Below are 22,225 nucleotides of genomic sequence, written 5' to 3' on the forward strand. Positions count from 1 at the left end.
TTCCAGCTTCTTTTCACACTCCAATACATTGTCGATACATGTGAACAGGTATGCTTCTTATTTTGGTGCGTATGTGGCACAAAGGCAATACAACAATGTATGTGATAACGTCCTTTAGCTGACAAAAACAAACTTCCTATGTCATAGTATAGGTACAACTGTTATGGTATGACTGAAGATGTTTACGATCTTATCTGTGGATGGTCAATAACATTAAGTAAGGTACTGGTGGAATATTCACTGGCATAAGCTTGTTATTCTCTCACATGCTATCTTGTTGGAAGTAAAGGATTGAAACTCTTACATCAGATATTATGTCACGTGTAATATTAGAAATTGTGGTACAGTCCAACCACAGAAGCCTTTTAATGAGGTGTGCCAGTAAGTTTAGGAAATAAAATAATACTGATGTATTAAAATAAATATCTCTCGCTCCCTCAAACACACACACACACACACACACACACACACACACACACACACACACACACACACACACACACACAGTAGGTGAATCTTTTTTCACCATGCAGTGTTATAATGAAACAGGAAAACCATAGTTGGTTGCACCATGTCATTAGTCATTTCAACAATGTATTACAGTACAGATATTGGAACCTGCAAGTGTTATGTGAAGAAGGGACCTACTTTGGATTGCCTGTACGGACCACCTAAACCACACTACAACTGTTGTGACAGTGCCACGACATTTAACAGTGCCACCACGACAGCACGCGCAAACGGCGATAGAGGCGCTCCGCAACTCGGCTGAACGCGGGAGCGCCACCTAGCTACGAACAGCGCCGGCCGCATGTCACAGCACGGCAGTCGAATGAGAGATACTGAGTTGTTATCGTGTAACTAGCTATTGTTTCTAAGTGAGTGTGTTTGAATATCCACACAATTATTGGTGATTAAAGGTTATAACACTTTTTGGCGACGAGGTCGGATATTTTCACTGCGTTGTGGATTTGTGTGTTCGTGACGGGGCAGACACGGAACAGCTTATGCAAGCACTCATTGAACAGCAAACACAGTTGACGGCTGCTGTTCAGGTGTTGTCGACGTCGCTTACTCATCGTCTGTCTTCCTCTTCTCCGCCTCCGTTCCCTCCTTACGACGAGGCCGCTGAAGACTGGGAGGATTATGAGAAGCGTTTGCGGCAACACTTCTCGGCTTTCGGCGTTGTCGACACTCCTATGTTTAATTCGTTATTTCTATCTTGGATTTCCCCACGGATCTATCAGCTGCTATCTCAGTTAGCCCCTCTGCAGGAACCTGCCTCTCTGTCCCTCCAAGAAATGTGTGACTCATTGTCTAACTATTACCGCAGAAACACCCACATCGTTGCCGCCCGCGTGGCGTTCTACCGGGGTCGTAAACAGCCCAATCAATCTTACCGGGCTCGGGTGGCGGAACTACACGGTCTGAGTCAGTTTGTCACGGACAATCAACACGAGTCTTATGCTGATTCAATGGTTAGGGATGCTATTCTAGGGCTTGCTCCTGATAAAGAAGTTAGACAACGTGCCCTACAACTGCCAAACCCGTCATTGTCTGAAGTTCTAAGCATCGCTCAATCCTTTGAAGTGTCTCACACTGCTGGCGCGCAAATAGACGTGTGGTGTGACGGAGGCGCTGTACAGTCAAGGTGGTGGTGGGTAGTGTTTAACGTCCCGTCGACAACGGGGTCATTAGAGACGGAGCGCAAGCTCGGGTTAGGGAAGGATTGGGAAGGAAATCGGCCGTGCCCTTTCAAAGGAACCATCCCAGCATTTGCCTGGAACGATTTAGGGAAATCACGGAAAACCTAAATCAGGATGGCTGGAGACGGGATTGAACGTCTGTACAGTCAACTTTCGACACGGACAATTTGCCTGTTTCACAGGGGAACGAAGATGTGGCGGCGGTTCACTCACGTAAACGACGTCGCGTTGGGCCGCGACGCTCGCAGCGAAAACAGCAACCGCAGAAACAGGTTCGTTCCGCACTTCCTTCTCGTCCACGTTGTTTCGCACAGCATGACGGGGCCACGTGTCCGAAACGTTGGGCCACATGTAATTCGTGTAGGAAAAAAGGCCACATTGCTTCTGTATGTCGGTCCCCTAAAGTTCCTGTCGACGAGGACGAGGCATCGGACACGGATGTTAACTGTGTGCTTTCTCAAACAAATAAGTTGTTTGTTACTGTTCGTGTTCTGGATAAAGACATTCGCATGCAAGTGGACACTGGCTCTGCAGTAACTCTCATTAATTCTCGCACGTATTTGGAGTTGGGCTCCCCTCCCTTGTCTCCAGTTACGCGAAATCTGAGAACTTATAATAAACAGAAAATTCCTATCGTTGGCCAGTTCGATGCTTCCACTGCCTACAAGTCTGTTGTTAGGCCCCTCACGTTTTATGTGGTGGATCATGCGGGCACTGAAAACCTGTTCGGTTATGATTCTTTCCAGTTGTTCGGGTTCTCCGTTGATGATGATGAGCACCTCATCTCTGAGGATATTCCGTATCAACAGCTGGATGGATTGTGTTCTGAATTTCCGTCCGTGTTCTCTGCTGGTCTGGGTCGTGCCAAGGATTTTGAAGCCCACATTACTCTTAAACCTACAGCTCGCCCTAATTTTTTCCGGGCACACCCTATTCCGGTGGCGTTGCGTGCACCTGTCGAGGTTGGGATAGACAGGTTAACAGCTTCAGGGATTCTCCTTCCTGTTACCTCCAGCGAATGGGCATCGCCAATCGTGGTGGTTTCTAAACCCAACGGGAGTCTGCGATTGTGTGGCGATTTTAAAGCCACTGTCAACGCTCAGAGCCTCACTGACATTTCTCCTCTTCCCCGTCCTGAGGAGTTATTTACCAAGCTCACTGGGGGCCAGCTCTTTTCCAAACTTGACTTATCGGAGGCGTACCATCAGTTGCCGTTGGATGCTTCTTCCAAGGAATTTCTCGTCATCAACACTCCTTGTGGGTTGTATCAGTACCAGCGATTACCATTTGGCGTCGTTAGCGTGCCGGCCATTTTTCAGCGGTTTTTGGAACAGCTCACGGCTTCCGTTCCCGGCTGCATCAACTATCTGGATGACATTGTTGTCACGGGGGCCTCCACTGAGGAGAACCTTCGCAATTTGCGTTCACTGTTTCGGGTTTTGCATTCGGCTGGGTTGAAGTGCAATCTGGACAAGTCACAGTTCTTCCAACCCTCCATTGTGTATCTTGGTTTCCACTTGTCCCGTGAGGGTATACGTCTTCTACGTCAGCACGTTGCGGCCATTAACCCTCTACTCCGGCCGTCTACGGTCAAAGAACTTCAGGCGTTTCTAGGCAAGATTGCTTATTATCACAAATTCAATCCATCCGCAGCGGCGGTAGCTCATCCTCTGATCAGCTGTTACGCAAAAACGTCCCTTTCTGTTGGTCCGACGAGTGTGAGCAGGCTTTTGTCCGCCTGAAGGCTCATTTGCAGTCGGCGCCTTGTCTTGCCACATTCTGTCCGTGTCAGCACTTGGTTCTGGCGACTGACGCATCACAGTATGGCCTACGGGCTGTTCTCGCCCATCGGTATGAGGATGGGTCGGAACGACCCATCACCTATGCTTCCAAGACCCTCAACGATGCGCAACGGCGTTACTCTCAAATCGAAAAGGAGGCGCTCGCTATCATTATGCTCTATAAAAGTTCAGCGCTTTTTTTTTTTATGGTTCTAAGATTCACCTCATCACCGACCACAAGCCGCTAGTCTCTCTCTGTTCAGCCCATCGGCAACGCTTCCGGATAAGGCAGCTCACCGCCTGCAACGTTGGGCCTTATACTTTTCTCGTTTTCACTATGAGATTCACTATCGCCCCACGGCCCAGCACACCAACGCTGATGCATTGTCGTGATTGCCGATGGGCCCCGACCCGGTTTTCGATCGTGATGAACTTCTCTGTTTCCACATTGATGAGGAAGAACGTCGTGCGGTCGAGGGTTTTCCACTTACAGGTTCGCAGGTCACGTCAGGTACTGCGCAGGACCCGGTCCTGCGTCAGGTGATCGGTTTTGTTCAACGGGGTTGGCCGGACAGGACCAAAGGCCGGGCATCGGATCCCCTTCGCAACTACCATGCCTTGCACCTTCATCTGTTCGTGATGGTGGTGGTGTTCTGGCCACGGATGGCGCATCTCCACGGGTCGTGGTGCTAGCCTCTCTTCGCAAAGATGTTCTCAAACTATTGCATGAAGGCCATTGGGGGATTTCTCGGACTAAGTCCCTGGCCCGCAGGCACGTTTATTGGCCCGGTATTGATTTGGACATCGCCCACACGATTGCTGCGTGTGGTCAGTGTGCTCAACGACTGGCTGCACCTCGTACAATGCCCTCTCCGTGGCCTGATCCGGCGCAGCCATGGGAACGGGTGCACGCTGGCTTTGCCAGCCCCTTCCTCGGTACTTATTGGCTACTGTTGATCGACGCCGTCTCGAAGTTTCCATTTGTTGTTCGGTATCCGTCACCCACCACTGCGGCGACGACGCTGGCTTTGACCAAAATCTTTGCGCTAGAAGGTCTTCCATCCACGATCGTCACGGACAATGGCCCTCAGTTCTCTTCGCAGACCTTCCGTGATTTTTGTACTGGACAAGGGATTCGTCATGTTACAGCACCGCCCTTCCATCCGCAATCGAATGGGGAGGTCGAGCGCCTTGTCCGCACTTTCAAAAGCCAGATGAAAAAATTCCTTAGTGATTTTTCCACAGATGACGCTCTGCTGCAATTTCTGAGTTCTTATCGCTTCACGCCTCTGCTGAACTCTTGCACGGCCGCCAACCGCGCACTCTACTGCACCTGCTTCACCCTGTCAGGCCTTGTGCTGTGTCCCCTAGTGCGGGAAAATACTCGGTGGGTGCCGACGTGTGGGCACGAGGGTACGGATCTCGCCCTAAATGGATTCCAGGGGTGGTCAAGGCTCTTCGCGGCCACCGGCTTTGTGAAATATGTACGGACGACGGCACGGTTGTTCGCCATTACGACCAGATGCGCCCACGAGTGGTGGCCACGCCGGTGCCACCGCCCCTTCCTTCGCCTCCACCAGCCCGAGAAGCCAGTCCTGTAGCTGCTGCCGATCTACCGTACGTGTTTATGCAGCCGACGTCTCTACCGCTTCAGAATACGCCGCCTTCTCCGGGACCCATCTCGCTGGAGCACACCCCCAGGTCCACGACACCTACGGATGCTGCTCCGGAGTTTTCACCCATCATCTCGTCCAGGAGGCACGTTCCACGGACGAGCTTCCGTCCTGGACATTTTCGACCATACTCTCTTGTCTCTCCGCGGGATGTTCTCGGGGCCTCACAAGAGGCCACAGATGTCTCCTCACTGTCCATGTCTCCAAGGAAGTGAGTGTTTTTTTTTCAAGGGGAGAAAAGTGTTGTGACAGTGCCACGACATTTAACAGTGCCACCACGACAGTACGCGCAAACGGCGATAGAGGCGCTCCGCAACTCGGCTGAGCGTGGGAGCGCCACCTAGCTACGAACGGCGCCAGCCGCGTGTCACGGCATGGCAGTCGAATGAGAGATACTGAGTTGTTGTCATGTAACCAGCTATTGTTTCCAAGTGAGTGTGTTTGAATATCCACGCAATTATTGGCGATTAAAGCTTATAACAACAACTTTATGCGAAATGGAAGTAGTAGCTACAGTTTTGAGGAAAATATGATCCTCCTGTTAATAATTTACCAATGGAGATTTTAGCTTTTAGTGTGACTAATATGCCCCACGTCTATGCCCGGCATATTTTTAGACAATGAATGTTACATTTGTACATGTAACATGACATGTAAGAGCTATGAATCAGCTGGTACTACAAGACTTTCAAATATAAGCTGTAAATGAGGCTATCTTCCACAAAACAGTAGCTAATACTTTCTTTCTGCATTGACTTTTACAGTAATTTAGATTCCTCATACAGGCAATCTAAAGTAGGTCCCCCTCCCTCAGACAACACCTGTAGATTCCAACATCGGTACTGTCATATATTGTTGAAATAACTGTACTGGCTATGGTATATAAAATTTGTAACTGGTTCTAATGTACCATTTGTTACTTAGTATTGCTTGCACCTTGTCCCGCACCTTTCACAGAGTTGGAGTGCTGACTATCTGATTTGGCCGGAGGCTCTTCCTGCCGCCACCCCGTAACCCCCCCTCCCAGGACACAATCAGTGTACCCCAGCTGTCTGCATCTAGTGTAAATCATGAATGAGTGCAAACACGTTTCAAATGTCTGCGTGTCTTAACTGAGGTGGGTCGTGGGGACCAGTCTGGTTTACACCTAGAGGGATGTGGAAAACCTCCTAAAAACCACATCCAGGCTCGCTGGCACACCAGCCCTCATCGTTAATCCGTTGGGCAGATTCGATCTGGGGCTGGTGCATCTACCTGAGCCCAGGAAGCAGCGCATTAGCACTCTCTGCTAACCTGGCGGGTCATACCATTTGTTACTACATCAGTATTATTTCATTTTCTACACTGACTGGCACACCTCATTAAGAAGCCCAACATAATTTTCTGTAGATGGACTTTGTACTGTAGTTTCTAATATTACATGCAGCATGTCTTATGATGTAAGAGTTTCGATCCTCTACTTTTAATAAGATAGCACAAGTGAGAATAACAAATATATGTCAGTGAATATTGCACCAATAGCTTACCTGATATCATTGGTCACCCACAGATCAGACTCAACATCTTTGGTCATGCCACAACAGTTGTGCCTATACTATGATGTGACAGCTTCCCAGTTTTGTCAGCTAAGGGACCTAATCACGTACACTATTGTATTGTCTGTGCCACAAACACACAGAAATATGATGCCTACCTGTCCACATGTACCAGTGATATATCAGAATGTGAAATGAAGCTGGAAGTTTATAGCAGGTAAGTATCTTGGATTAGGAAGTATATGTATTTGCAAGAGCTTGTAGAGAATTGACAGATAAACCAACGTCACCATTTTTGAATGTATTACAGGTGCTTTAAAATCACCCACGGTTGAACTTAGTTTCACAGATGATAAGAACACAGACTACTTGGACCACGTTTCCATTCTCTGATCACATTGAGGCTGTGGGGACTGTGTGTAGCTTATCTGATTTCTGTAACTTTTGAAGACTGCTGTAAATGTATTTTAATATCTGATCACTATTTAAAGATGTGATGTTGCTTAGTACATGATAGGAATTTTGTGAAAAGGTCATTCCAAAGACTTCTAAGAATCAGCATGTACTTACTACAGAACAACTGCAGTTTTATGTAACAACCAGTATAATCATTGATATGTCAGAATCAGTACTGCAAAATAAAAAGCAAATTTCCATGATTTTTCTGTTACTTTTTTAGACAGTCCCTTCTCTGGTTGGGACAAACAGTTGTGAGAGGTACAAATCTCTGTTTGAGAAAATGGAGCAGTATTTTGTAAAATCTACATGAAAAATACACAGTATAAAATATACAGGTGTTTGTGAGTTAGTTAAATGCTGTCTATTACAAACCATACTCAATTCCCCCCATTATGGCCAACATGGGAATAAGTATTGAAAGGAGTAATGATACAGTAGACCTTACAAGGAATCACAAGAAGCTAAAAAGTTGAATATTTCAATATTTACAGGCACTGGATTACTCAAGTGCACGACATCATCCCAAATCTAACATTTGCCGTCTATTCAGCAGGAATGGTGAATAAATTCAAAAGTATCGGCACTGGTGCAAATAGACTCTCACCTTTGATTTCTTCTAGATTTCATAAGCAGTGTAACTGGAGTAATAAGAATGGCAACACTGTTGACGGAGCGACAACACTTTACCCTCCACCTCCAGTAACAACCAGAGGTAGCAGCCCAGTGGATGAAAGAAAGAGAGAGAGAGAGAGAGAGAGAGAGAGAGAGAGAGAGGGGGGCAATACTGACCCTACGACTTATCTCGGAAGATAAGTTAAGGAAAGGCAAACCTACATTTCTAGCATTTTTACACTTAGAGAAAGCTTTTGACAATGTTGACTGGAATACTCATTCAAATCCTGAAGGTGGCCGTGGTAAAATACAGGGAGCAAAAGGCTTTTACAATTTGTGCAGAAACCAGATGGCAGTTATAAGAGTCTAAGGGCATGAAAGGGGAGTAGTGGTTGGGAAGGGAGTGAGACAGGGTTGTAACCTATCCCCAATGTTATTCAATCTGTATATTGAGCAAGCAGTAAAGGAAACAAAAGAAAAATTCGGAGTAGGTATTAAAATCCATGGAGAAGATATAAAAACTTTAAGGTTCACAGATGACGTAATTCTGTCAGAGACAGCAAAGGACCTGGAAGAGCAGCTGAACGGAATGGACAGTGTCTTGAAAGGATGATTTAAGATTAACGTCAACAAAAGCGAAACAAGGATAATGGAGTTTAGTCGAATAAAATCAGGTGATGCTGAGGGAATTAGACTAGGAAATTTGACACTAAGTGGTAGATGAGTTTTGCTATTTGCGGAGCAAAATAACTGACAATGGTCAAAATAGAGAGGATATAAAATGTAGACTGGCAATGGCAAGGGAAGTGTTTCTGAAGAAGAGAAATTTGTTAACATCGGTACAGATTTAAGTGTCAGGAAGTCTTTTTTCCTGAAAATATTCGTATGGAGTGTAGCCATGTACGGAGGTGAAACATGGACAATAAATAGTTTAGACAAAAAGAGAATAGAAGCCTACGAAATGTGGTGCTACAGAAGAATGCTCAAGATTAGGTGGGTATATCACGTAACTAATGAGGAGGTACTGAATAGAATTGGGGAGAAGAGAAATTTGTGGCACAACCTGACTAGAAGAAGGGATCGGTTGGTAGGACACCTTCTGAGGCATCACAGGATCACTAATTTAGTATTGGAGGGAAGCATGGAGGGTAAAAATCGCAGAAGGATGTAGGTTGCAGTAGTTACTCAGAGATGACGACGGTTGCGTAGGATAGAGCAGTATGGAGAGCTGCATCAAACCAGTCTCTGGACTGAAGACTGCGGCAACAACAACAACAACAACAACAACACTTTGAAAGAATAGAAGTAAGTATTTGGAAATACAGACCACTCAGTGCTTTAGTAGTTACTTACTAGAACTATGCACTGCATATGTCCAATGGTATATTATTTCAGCTTACATATGTAATGTGTATGTAGGACAAAAGCTAATACTTACATATCTTTCATCAAGTGCATTAAGTTTCTTTTCAGCATCAAGTAGAACAACACGGAGAAAGTCTCTGTCGCAACGAAGTGAGCTACCAGCCGAAATGATTTCCTTCAGTGAACGGCAGACTATATCACTAGTCTGTCTCGTAACTTGAAGCTTTGCCCATTCTCTTACAACTTCTATGTCTGCTGAATCTGATAATGCGTGCTGAAAATGGACAGAACATTTACATTGCAAAAAATTCAAGTATAAAATTACAAATTGATTTGCTTTCTTTCCAGCTACCGTGCTAAATATCTGACACAGCTGCAACATCCCTGGTATAAGGACAGCTGTCACTGCCCACAAAAGTCAATCGACAACCTTATCAGTAGTATTAGTCAAACAATATTATTGCACCTGAGGGTGACGGCACTGTAGTCAGCTTATCACGAGATCTCACCGTGATATTTTGTGAGGACATGCTGAACCACTTGACAGTATATGCACAACTGTCTTAAAGCAATTCACAGTGTGATGCACTTTCCTTAATCACAACTCTAGTTGTTTACTGTAACACCACTGCACGTTTCCGGTAATGCCTACAGGAGGTCAAGTGGAACAATTTTGTGGTCAGGTAGCACAATCCTGTAAAACTACGGTAATTTTAAAAGCTCGCCAGTTACGGTGCCGACCTAAAATATATCGATACTAAATATTACCGACTCTTGTTCTCAAAACTTAATCCACACGCACTACAATCAATCATGTCGGAGGAACATCCACAACTGAGAATTATACCAGAGGCTGAAAATACTGCCACAGTTGCAAGGTCGTTTTATTTAACACACGACCACTTTCGGGCTCTTATACGCCCGTCTTCAGGTGTCTTACTGAAAATAGGAAGTTATAGGAGGTAATTTTTACAAGCAGCAAACATAAAAATCCATAAATTTGGAAACATTTATAAATTGTTGGTTGGGCCAGGTGCTGTGAAACCTAAGTCAATGCCAAAGTGACACAAGACAGTACTACGGAAGACTGCCCGGGTAAAGAAATATGCACAGAATACCAGAACACTTACACTCGGTGCAGTGACTCAGAGCCACAGTGGCAAGTACAAGGTGCGGTGTGCTACCAACGAGTGCAGAGCTCGGAGTAGAGCAGGCACGAAGGAGGAAGCAAACTGGTAAACCAGAGTGGCAGAGGTACTGCCATCTATTGACGGGAAGAAGAACGCGAGACCACTAGCCCGGCCATTCGCAATCTGAATTGGTGATTTACATTAAAAAACATTACACAAAAAATGTTAACAGTGCATTACGCACGGTAAAGAAAGATGTTGACCGAGGCAGCACAGAACTGTAGTAAAACTGAGTGGAAGCTGTGACATAAAATTTATGTAACGTATTACCTGCGCCCGTCGGAAGCACACCACGTCTTCTACTCGTCCGACACGGCCCTCGGGGCCACAGTACCGAGCGTAAGTGTTCCGGTATTATTTACACATTTCTTTACCCGGGCAGTCTTCCGTAGTGCTGCCAGACGTCACTTTGGCACCGACTTACGTTTCACGGCACCTAGCCCGACCGCCAGTTTTTAAATTTATGGATTTTTTGTTTTCTTTGTGCGTTTTCCGAGTGTAAAAATTATTTTTAGTCTCTTACTGTTTCCAGTACGACAACTGAAGATGGGCATATTAATAGCTCAAAACTGGTCGTGTGTTAAATAAAAGACTCTTACAACTGTAGCAGTATTTTCAACCACTGGCCACACGCATTAGTCACGACTGACAGTAATAATTGTTCAGTGACACGTTTTTATTATTTTGTACACGATTTCTCCCGTGAATTGGTGCCGACTCAGAAGAGCAGTACACATTAATTATTAATAATACAGGGTTAGCCAAAAGTCTTAACACTTGAAAATTCAATACTTCGCAAAATAACATAGGTAGTGATGTAAAAATTTACACATGCTTGAAATGACATAGGGTTTTATTGAAACCAAAAAGTGTGCAAAATAACCAACAGATAGCACTTTGTACGATACAAAAGCAATAATTAGGTTGCTAGGCAAGCTTTCAGAGGCAGAGGCTGCTCCTCTAGGCAGAAGAGCTGAAGGGGAAGGAAGAGAGGCGAAGGAAAAGGACTGGAGAGGTCCAGGAAAAGGCACAGATTTGGGGAAAATCACCCAGAACTGCGTGTCAGGGAAGACTTGACGGACGGGATGGAAAGGAAAGATGCTGTGTTCCATCTGTGTTCTGCCACTGGTTGACGAGTAAATCTTATCTATTCAATTACATTCCATTATCAAAAATTGTTTTCATTGTTATAAAAGCAATACTTAGCACAACAATCAATTTTCAGTAAAGATTATCTTTATAACAAGCACTCAAGATTAATCACATACAGTTTATGTTCCTCACCTATATCTACAGTAATGATATAGGCTGAGGCAGAAACATCAACTTACACGATGTACAGGCAGGATTAATCCCATTTCACTCACTGCCAAGGCACTATTCCAATATTGGAGAGCCTCTGCAATACTGATTCGAGTTTAGAAGTGGAATAGCAATGGGCTGAGGTGTGAACTGGAATTTGTATATGGGAGGGAGATTACAAGAGTATTCACTGCAGCTCTGGTAGCAGCGGCAACTTTGGCATAACATCAGCATGTCTGTGTAGTGAGCAGGAAACCCAGGATTCCAATTTCAGTACAGTACAAATTTTAGTTCATTGCTTTAGCCTGCAGCATTACTGTAAATGCTCAACATGTCCGCTGCTCATCAACAATACCTGTGGTTGATGGACTGTGTCGTGAACAGCCCTGTACAGCATATCAGTAGGCACAACGAGAAATTGCCATCTGATTGTACCACAGCAAGTTACGAGGGCAGTTTGAGAAGTTCTCAGAACGAAATAGAAAAAAAAAGTACTTACATCACTGAAATGTTTGTTATTTTTCAGTGTAGTCTCCTTGTAGGTTAATGCACTGGGTCCAACGATGTTCCATTGCCTTGATCCCATCTCAAAAATGAGTTTCCTACAGGCCTGCAAAACAGTTGCCAATTCCGGCCATCAATTCTTCATTTAAAGTGAAGCTTCATCCACCAAGAAAAAGTTTCAGTTTTTGTAAGATATGGAAGTCCAGTGGAGCTACATCAGGTGAATAAGGCAGGTGTGGCAACAATTAATGCCTTAGTTTGTGTAATTTTGCCATGGTGATGGTACATGTGTGCGGATGCGCATTGTCTTGAGGGAAGATCACTTTCTTCCTTGCTAACTTTCCTCCTCGGTCTTTTTGTTGCAATTTGTCCAGGATGTTAGCATAGTATTCTTCAGTAACTTTTTGCCCAGTGGGGAGATAATCTACAAGTACAAACAGGATCCCTTTTGCTTCCTAGAACACTAATGCCACGACCGGAAGGAGTGGCGGAGAATCGGCACGTTTCCACTGCTTTGACTGCTGTTTTTGTCTCTGAGGTATAGTAGTGCACCCAAGTTTCATCTGTGGTCACAAACCGGTGAAAAAATCCTGTTCGTTTCTCTTAAAACAGGCCAAACATTGTTCTGATATGTCCATTCTCGTGCGTTTTTGATCCAGCGTCAAGAGTCACGGCACCCATCTTGCAGATAATTCTTTCATTTCTAATTCTTCAGTTAAAATACGATATGCCCTTTCAGATGACATCTGGCAAGCGTGAGCAATTTCACACGCTTTGAATCCTCTGTGACCAATTTGTGTGCTTTTGCAATTATTTCTGGAGTAATGACGTCTCGGCTGACCATTGCGCGGATCATCTAAGCACTCCTGACCGAATGTAAATTCATTTGTCCACTTGGCAACTGTTGTATATGAAGAAGCAGAGTCCTCCAGTGTATTCTGGAAATCGGCATCAATGCCTTTGCTTTCGTACCTTTCTGTACAAAGTACTTAATAACTGCTCGAATCTCAATTTTTTACTCTTCGCAAATTACTTTGCAGGAACAACAACAGAGCCACATTACCACAACAGTTTTTTCCCCAAGAGTACTGATGTGGCACGTGTTTACAGGCAACAGTCCAATGAATATATGTGATATGTGTTGTAATAGTGCTGAACTCTTGTGGTGATTCCGAAACTTTTCAATCCTCCCTTGTATTATGAGTTGTCATCTTGCATTGAAAGCGTAGCTTGGCATGGAGCCATGAGGAGAGCAGATTTTGTTTCTCACACACTCTGGCTACTGGGACGTGCGAGCCATGTCCTTGACTAAAGCTGCATGCAATACATTCCTCATACCCTCTACGAATCTAAGTAGTACTATTAAATATTAATCTATTTCATACTTTGTATACCAAATTCTATTGATAACACAACCATAGTGTTAAATTTTCAAATCAATAACCTCCATACTTCTGGAGATACAAACTTTTATTTAAAACAAACAGTAACGGCGCTGGCATTGTGAAACTGAATTACGGACCGTAAAGTATTCATCTTTTGTATGAACTGAAACTACAGCCGAGGGGGGATCGAGGGATGGGGGGGGGGGGATCGAGGGATGGGGGGGGGGGGATCGAGGGATGGGGGGGGGATCGAGGGATGGGGGGGGGATCGAGGGATGGGGGGGGATCGAGGGATGGGGGGGGATCGAGGGATGGGGGGGGGATCGAGGGATGGGGGGGGGATCGAGGGATGGGGGGGGGATCGAGGGATGGGGGGGGGATCGAGGGATGGGGGGGGGGATCGAGGGATGGGGGGGGGATCGAGGGATGGGGGGGGGGATCGAGGGATGGGGGGGGGGATCGAGGGATTGGGGGGGGATCGAGGGATGGGGGGGGGATCGAGGGATGGGGGGGGATCGAGGGATGGGGGGGGATCGAGGGATGGGGGGGGATCGAGGGATGGGGGGGGATCGAGGGATGGGGGGGGATCGAGGGATGGGGGGGGATCGAGGGATGGGGGGGGATCGAGGGATGGGGGGGGATCGAGGGATGGGGGGGGATCGAGGGATGGGGGGGGATCGAGGGATGGGGGGGGATCGAGGGATGGGGGGGGATCGAGGGATGGGGGGGGATCGAGGGATGGGGGGGGATCGAGGGATGGGGGGGGATCGAGGGATGGGGGGGGATCGAGGGATGGGGGGGGATCGAGGGATGGGGGGGGATCGAGGGATGGGGGGGGATCGAGGGATGGGGGGGGATCGAGGGATGGGGGGGGATCGAGGGATGGGGGGGGATCGAGGGATGGGGGGGGATCGAGGGATGGGGGGGGATCGAGGGATGGGGGGGGATCGAGGGATGGGGGGGGATCGAGGGATGGGGGGGGATCGAGGGATGGGGGGGGATCGAGGGATGGGGGGGGATCGAAGGATGGGGGGGATCGAAGGATGGGGGGGATCGAGGGATGGAGGGATCGAGGGATCGAGGGATCGAGGGATCGAGGGATGGAGGGATCGAGGGATGGAGGGATCGAGGGATGGAGGGATCGAGGGATGGCATACATAAGCTGAGAATGTGATATTTCATTAGAACTATGCAAATGTATACACGAGAAAGTTTGTGCAATACGGGAATTTGCAACTTATGTCCGAGTCAGCTTGATTTTGTGAATGGCAGAAACGCAGCCAGAAGGGGTGTTGAGTATAAAGTTTGTTAATTATTTGTTTTGTGGAAAGGGATCATATTTTGTTTTCATTAAATTTTATTTAGTTGCCACCATACAACTGCAATCTGAATGCAACCGAGTTTGCACAGGCCAAACTGAAACGACAATTCAGAGAACAAAATGTTATGAGGGATATCTCTGCTGAGAAGGGGGAGAGGGGGGGGGGGGGGGGGGTTGATTTGGGGGAAGGCACCAAATAGCGAGGTCATCAGTCTCATCGGATTAGGAAAGGATGGGGAATGAAGTCGGCCATGCCCTTTCAAAGAAACCACCTCGGCATTTGCCTGAAGCGATTTAGGGAAATCTTGGAAAACCTAAATCAGGATGGCTGGACACAGGATTGAACTGTCGTCCTGCCAAATGCGAGTCCACATTGCAAACCACTATGCTACCTCGGATATCTCTGCCGGAAACATGTCAAATCTCGCCAATGCTGCCTATCAGTCTATCACCAGTGAGGGTGGGAACCTTACTGTTGAAAATGTGAGAGCTGGAGGAAGATTACTGGAGGCGCATCAGTGTGATGAAAATTGCCGTTGACAACACTGTCATTAACACGTGTCCATCCAGCACCACCGAATCTGTCGACTAGCATGGACACAACCATGGACAACTGCAGTGGAAGCAACTAGTTTTGTAAGATTTTAGTTCTACCTACACATTCCTCATTGTTTTTGGAAGTAATACTTATATTGTAGTAATAACTGTTTTCAATTACTCAAACATTAAGGTGATGCTTATTCCATTTCTTTTATAAGCTGCAGCTGTAAGCTGGCTGTCCTATGAGAAGGAGGTGGAGCTTGTCGCAACGGCCAATGTGCTACGAGCCGTATGCGAGCCTCTACTCCCAGCATTCTACAACCGGCAGCCAAGTGAAAGTTTGCGATCAGTAATTGCCTTGGTGTATAAATGCAATTTGTTTTATTTGCTGGGGATACGATCAGGTCTGGTATTATAATCTCCACAAAAAATTGCCACAATCTAGTTCACTTACATGCAATGAAGTCAAGTCATAAAACAGATGCAGGAGTATCACATTCATACTGATAGAACATGTTGTTGAAGTATGCTCTTTTCCTATGAGATTGACAATACATTTCCTATTTCAAAGAACTGCATCTGTAGTGGGATGAATGGAATAATGTGTTGTATATACTGAAGTATTCATTTCAAGACTCTAAACACATTTCTTCTGTTTATAAACAATTTGTTTCTTGTCTGGGAGAAAGTATTAAATTTTGGGGAAAAAAAGCAGTTTCCTAAGATTTAAGATAAATTTAAGGGTTGGGAAGTCTTTCCTTCTTTCCTGCAGATATTCATATGGTGTGTAGCATTGTGCAGACATGTAATATGGTTTGGACGAGAAGGAAGATTATATGGGCAGATCAAATAACTAATGAACTAAATTGGAGAAACAAGAAATTTATGGCACAACTTGGCTAAAATACCAGATCAGTTGGTAGAACACATCCTGAGGCACGAAGGGATTGTCAATTTTCTAACGGAGGGAAGTGCGAGGGGTAAAAACTGTAGGAGAGAACAAGGGATGACTACAATAAGCAGGTTCAAACGGATGGAGTCCGCATCAGTTATTTAGAAATGAAGATGCTTTCATGTGATAGGCAGCTGTGGAGAGCTGCATCAAACTTATCTTTTGATTAGAGACCACAACCACAACAGCACAAACATTTAAGTAATTTTTTCAGATTTTCAGTGACAGGGTGATAACATGCTCTGTTAACATGACAACTGTCCACATTTCTTTGCGAACTATTCACAAAAAGTAATGAATCTGGGAAGTCTCATAGTACTTACCATAGTATTCTGCACCAGACTTTCAGTGGCCAGTTCAATATTAGATTCATTCTCTTTCAACTGCTTTTTCAGGGCTACGTTGTGAACTTCTGCCTCAATCAGTTCAGCATACAATCCTACATCTGGCGTCGGTTCAGGTGGTGCCGAGATGCGAGACTCCGCGAGTTTTGCGATCACCACCTCCTGTTCTGCTATAAATTTTTCGACCACGGAAGGAGTTTCTGATGGTGAAGACTGCTGCTCCTAGTAACAGAGAGTGTAGTATTATTGTACCGTATTTACTCGAATCTAAGCCGCACTCGAATCTAAGCCGCACCTGAAAAATGAGACTCGAAATAAAGGAAGAAAAAATTTCCCGAATCTAAGCCGCACATGAAATTTGAGACTCGAAATTCAAGGGGAGAGAAAAGTTTTAGGCCGCACCTCCAAATCGAAACAAAGTTGGTCCATTGTAATATGAGACAATTTAGGTCAAACGAATGATGATACAGCTACAGTAGTTTGGTTCGAGTCGTAAGCTTAGCAGTTAAGCTTTACCACGTAGCCATTGCTATGAGTCAGGTGCTCCGTCTGTATTTATACGGATACCCTTCCTTTTTCACGTGCTTCGTCTGGTTTTAATCGATTGCTTATTTTGCGTTTTCTTTGTTATAGGTGTTTGCGTCACTCTTAAGATGAAAATGCATTACTGCACTGTGTCATGCATTGTTTGTCGCATTCTAAAAAAAAAAAAGAGAGAGAGAGAGAGAGAGAGAGAGAGAGAGAGAGAGAGAGAGAGAGAGGGAGAGAGAGGAATCATCTCATTAGCGAAACAATGGCAAGAGACTGCTATTTGTTGTTACTTACACTGCTGCTTTCTTTGATAATGTTCAACAAGAATCAAATAATAGACTGCGTATGATAGAATATGTTCTGAACGAGAGTTAGGCGAAAATTTTTCTCTGTTTGAAAATCTTTGCGGCCGCTTCTTTATTACATCAAATTCTGCACAGAAATTAGAGTCATCTTAGATTTAAAAATCTAGTCACTTGCCGTGCTTCATTTCTGACTATCACTATTAGACATAAGAATAATACGAATATAAACATGACACGATACGTATGTTCTTCCGCATCTGCTGTTGTCTCACTCTAGTTTCGTAGTTTTAGGCAGACAGGACTTAAATGTGATAGCAGCAAACACGAAAGAATACATGGCAAAATGTTTATATTCATACTATTCTTATGGTGAAGAGAATACTGTATGTGATTCAAATTTCATCAGGTTCCTATTAGCAACCATCTCTTCTCACAGATAGGAAAAAATTCAGAACGTAGAGTTGGCCATATTGACAAACATCCCAAACAGTCTTGCCAGTCAGATTTTCGTAGTATACTGAAATTGTGCTACATTCGAAGATGAACAATACGGAATTTGTATTTACTTCGTTGGATAATGTATGAAAATGCAGTGGTCGAAACTCGCGGCGGAGAAAAAAAGCTCGTCTTCCACTATTTTTTTTTATTTATTTACTGACGCAGAGGTTTTGGCGCCAGTATTTATCTTTGTGCCTACAAAGCATGCCTGCAAAGCGCTACATATATTCGACGGCAGAAGTTAGTTGTGGCGGCACGTACCAACATTTTTCATAACTTCCACTTGCTTTGCACTCGATTCTAAGCCGCAGGCGGTTTTTAGGATTACAAAAACCGGAAAAAAAGTGCGGCTTAGATTCGAGTAAATACGGTAATTTCACAGGATTATTAGTACGACAAGAGAGAATTTTCTTCTTATGTTACCAATTGCTCGGTTCACTTATATATAACAATGTACCAACAGAACTACGAGGGCCCTTTTACACGAGCGGTCGCCATAACTTCGGCTATCTTAACACACTTCCTGTCCGACCAAAACTCCCAGCTTGTCACACATTACTGCTATAGCAGTTGAAATTTCAGTAATATTGATAGTTCTGATGTGAATGCCATAAATGAAATGTTACCTGTGTTCTGCCTCAGTTAATTTGTAGTTAAATTAGGAATGAGTTGAAAGGGTATAAGAACCATAATACAATTACCTGAGATCCCCTTTTGCTTTGCTAAGGTTAGCTTACCTTCTTCACAAAACATTGTAATATTCATTGAATATTGCAGCAGGAAACACTTCTTTTACTACATTTCAGTCCATAAACATTAACATTGTTCACATTAAATGACCAGTCTTTCCAATTTATGGGCTAGACACAATGTATCTTCTGCTTTCCTTTTTTGTTGCGAGCTTCAGGGTTCTCTGGGGCAGTGCTGTCTCTGAGAAGTGGTGAATCTCCACAGAGTGCTGTATTGTGGTAACCAGTTGCTTGTGGAAACAAGATGTCCGTCCTCCCGATTTCATGCACATTTAAACAAATTCTCTACTTCTCACTTATTACCCACTTAGCAAAATTCCTATGTGCTGATGACGATCACTCACTGGAAACATAGCAGTTGTATAAGTACTGTATGTCACTGGAATTTGGCTGCAATAATTACACATCTGTTTGAAACTGACTGACAATATTTCATTCAAAATAATTTCTATTGCTGTTTATACATTTCTCCCACCTCTCCAGCAGGCTATGAATGCCATGCAAAAAAAAAAAAAAAAAAAACCAACAACAACAACAACAACAACAACAACAACAGTAGTTCTTTCGAAAAGAACCAGTCAGTGAGACATTTTCATACATTTTCATATGAATTTAAGCGTTGTTCAGTAAAAGCGTGTCCCAGTGATGCAAATAGATGATAATAGGACGAAGCCAAGTCTGAAAACTAAGCAGCATGCCCTAGTATTTCTCAACTGAATGCCTGGGTCATTTCCCTGACCCATTTTTCTGTGAGATGGGGTGTTATCACGGAGCAATACGACTTGTATTTTTCCCTATTTTGGTCATTTTTTACTTAATTCTCGAATTAAATAGATCATTTATTGTTGGCAGTGATCAGTGTGATTGGCTTCACCAGATTTTAGCAGCTCATAATAGATGACATTCTTCTGGTCCTACCAAACAGAGTATCGTCTTTTTCCAAAGCAATTTGGTCTCACACTGGATGTCTATGGTTTGCCTGGATTCACATTTGATTTACAACACTTAGTATTCTCAAAATTATCCATTTTTCATCACCTGTCGCTATTTGATGGAGAAACGACTTTCTTTTTATCTGGTGAGTAGTATTTCCCAAGTGGTCTTTTGATCTGCTTTCCGTATTTCTTTCAGTTCATGCTGAACCAATTTTCCCACTTTCTGCATCCTTCGCATAGCTTTCAACCAAAAAGAAATGGCTTTTTGAGTTCCATTCAATTGTTCTGGGGGTTCCTGTTGAGTTTGAGTATCACTGCCCATCATCCTCACCCACTCCCCATTATCTTCAAAACCTGCAATTGGTTGTCTTCTAACTTTTTTGGTGGTTTCCCACGCTCTTTTCTCACATCAAAAAAATGAATCTTGTCCGTAACTCTTAGTTTGTAAGCAAAAAACTTGACAAGTTTACAGGTTTGAAACAGATACCGATGTACGGAACTTGGATTCGTGTGCACTGACATTCGTCATCAGCCGTTTCAGGAAGCAGATGGAGCTGCAGACGCGGTCTCACAGGCCCTACACTGATGACTAACACTATCTATAGGGGAATTCCTGTTTCATACTTCTACATCTGGTACAGGTAGTAAGTTATCACTTTTATGAAGTGATATGTTATAATAAGAAAAACATCATTAGCTTTGTCCAGTTACACTGAACTATTTTACTGACAACCTGCATTGACTCATAAATAGTCCTGTCTATGCATGGGGAGGAAACAACATTTTGGGGCACTGCTTTTTAAGACAACTGCTACACAACTGATTATTTTAACACAAAAAATTACAGTTGTCCTTATCCTACAGATTGTCTTCAACACCGTAGTGGTTTACTAGACTCGGTCCTGTTTGAGGTGGGATGCCGTTTTCTTCCTAGCGAGTCGAGGTGTGTTAAACTTCGACGCACACCATACCACTGCACAACTGGTATTTTTCCACATTAAGAGACAGTTGTCCAGAGGAGAAAGAGACAGTACGTGAAATGAAGGAAACATCAAGACTAAATGGGGATCTGTCCCATATCTTTGCATGTGAAGCAAGGAACTTACCCACAGAGCCACACCACTTGTGTGTCTAAACAAGCATTTCTCTCTTACAACTTAAATAGCATTCTCTGAGAAAATTCTCCCCGTGACAGAACTCAAAATACCAGTACAGAATGCACTAGCTCTTGCTCCACATCCACTGGCTTGCTCGAATGACTGCATGCTCCACCTGCTGCAGCCTATCCTCTACTTTCTCACTGCCTTATATTGTTTATCTGTTCTTAGTCTAGACAGCACAGAGTGAATTATTTATAGTAGTAGTAGTAGTAGTGGTAGTAGTAGTAGTAGTAGTAGTTGTTGTTGTTGTTGTTGTTGTTGTTGTTGTTGTTGTTGTTGGTTGTTGTCTTCAGTCCTGATACTGGTTTGATGCAGCTCTCCATGCTACTCTATCCTGTGCAAGCAGCTTCGTCTCCCAGTACGTACTGCAACCTACATCCCTATGAATCTGCTAAGTGTATTCATCTCTTGGTCTCCCTCTAAGATTTTTACCCTTCACGCTGCCCTCCAAAGCTAAATTTATGGTCCCCTGATGCCTCAGAACATGTCCTACCAACCAGTCCCCCCTCCTTGTCAAGTTGTGCCACAAACTCCTCTTCTCCACAATTCTATTCAGTATCTCCTCATTAGTTGTGTGATCTACCCGTCTAATTATCAGCATTCTTCTGTAGCACCACATTTCGAAAGCTTCTATTCTCTTCTTGTCCAAACTATTTATCATCCACGTTTCACTTCCATACACAGCTACACTCCATACAAATACTTTCAGAAACGACTTCCTGACATTTAAATCTATACTTGATGTTAACAAATTTCTCTTCTTCAGAAACGCTTTGCTTCCGATTGCCAGTCTACATGTTATATCCCCTCTACTTCGACCATCATCGGTTATTTTGCTCCCCAAATAGCAAAATTCCTTTACTGCTTTGTGTGTCTTACTTCCTAATCTAATACCCTCAGCATCAACTGATTTAATTCGACTACATTCCATAATCCTCGTTTTGCTTTTATTGATGTTCATCTTATATCCTCCCTTCAAGACACCGCCCATTCCGTTCAACTGCTCTTGCTGTCTCTGACAATTACAATGTCATCGGCGAACCTCAAACTTTTTAATTCTTCTCCATGGATTTAAATACCTACTCCGATTTTTTCTTTTGTTTCCTTTACAGCTTGCTCAATATACAGATTGAATAGCATCAGGGAGAGGCTACAACCCTGTCTCACCCCCTTCCCAACCACTGCTTCCCTTTCAGTCCCTCGACTCTTATAACTGCCATCTGATTTCTGTACAAATTGTAAATAGCCTTTCACTCCCTGTATTTCACCCCTGCCGCCTTCAGAATTTGAAAGAGTATTCCAGTCAACATTGTCAAAAGCTTTCTCTAAGTCCACAAATGCTAGAAACTTATGTTTGTCTTTCCATAATCTTTCTTCT

At 44.3% G+C, this 22,225-nt stretch overlaps 1 protein-coding gene across 2 annotated transcripts in view; it reads right to left on the reverse strand.

Moving 5' to 3' along the window:
- Window positions 1–22,225, reverse strand: part of LOC126109578 (disks large homolog 5-like) — a 721,341-nt gene that overhangs the window by 277,815 nt on the left and 421,301 nt on the right. Inside the window, exon 5 of one of the 2 annotated variants that reach the window (XM_049914610.1) lies at window positions 16,649–16,891. The exons of the other annotated variant lie outside the window; for it this stretch is intronic. Coding sequence (XP_049770567.1) covers window positions 16,649–16,891 — 243 coding nt within the window. The remainder of the gene's footprint in view (window positions 1–16,648; window positions 16,892–22,225) is intronic. 2 annotated transcript variants of the gene reach the window in all.

This window comes from Schistocerca cancellata, chromosome 12, assembly GCF_023864275.1.
Source record: "Schistocerca cancellata isolate TAMUIC-IGC-003103 chromosome 12, iqSchCanc2.1, whole genome shotgun sequence".
In the NCBI taxonomy this organism is placed as follows: Eukaryota; Metazoa; Arthropoda; class Insecta; order Orthoptera; family Acrididae; genus Schistocerca; species Schistocerca cancellata.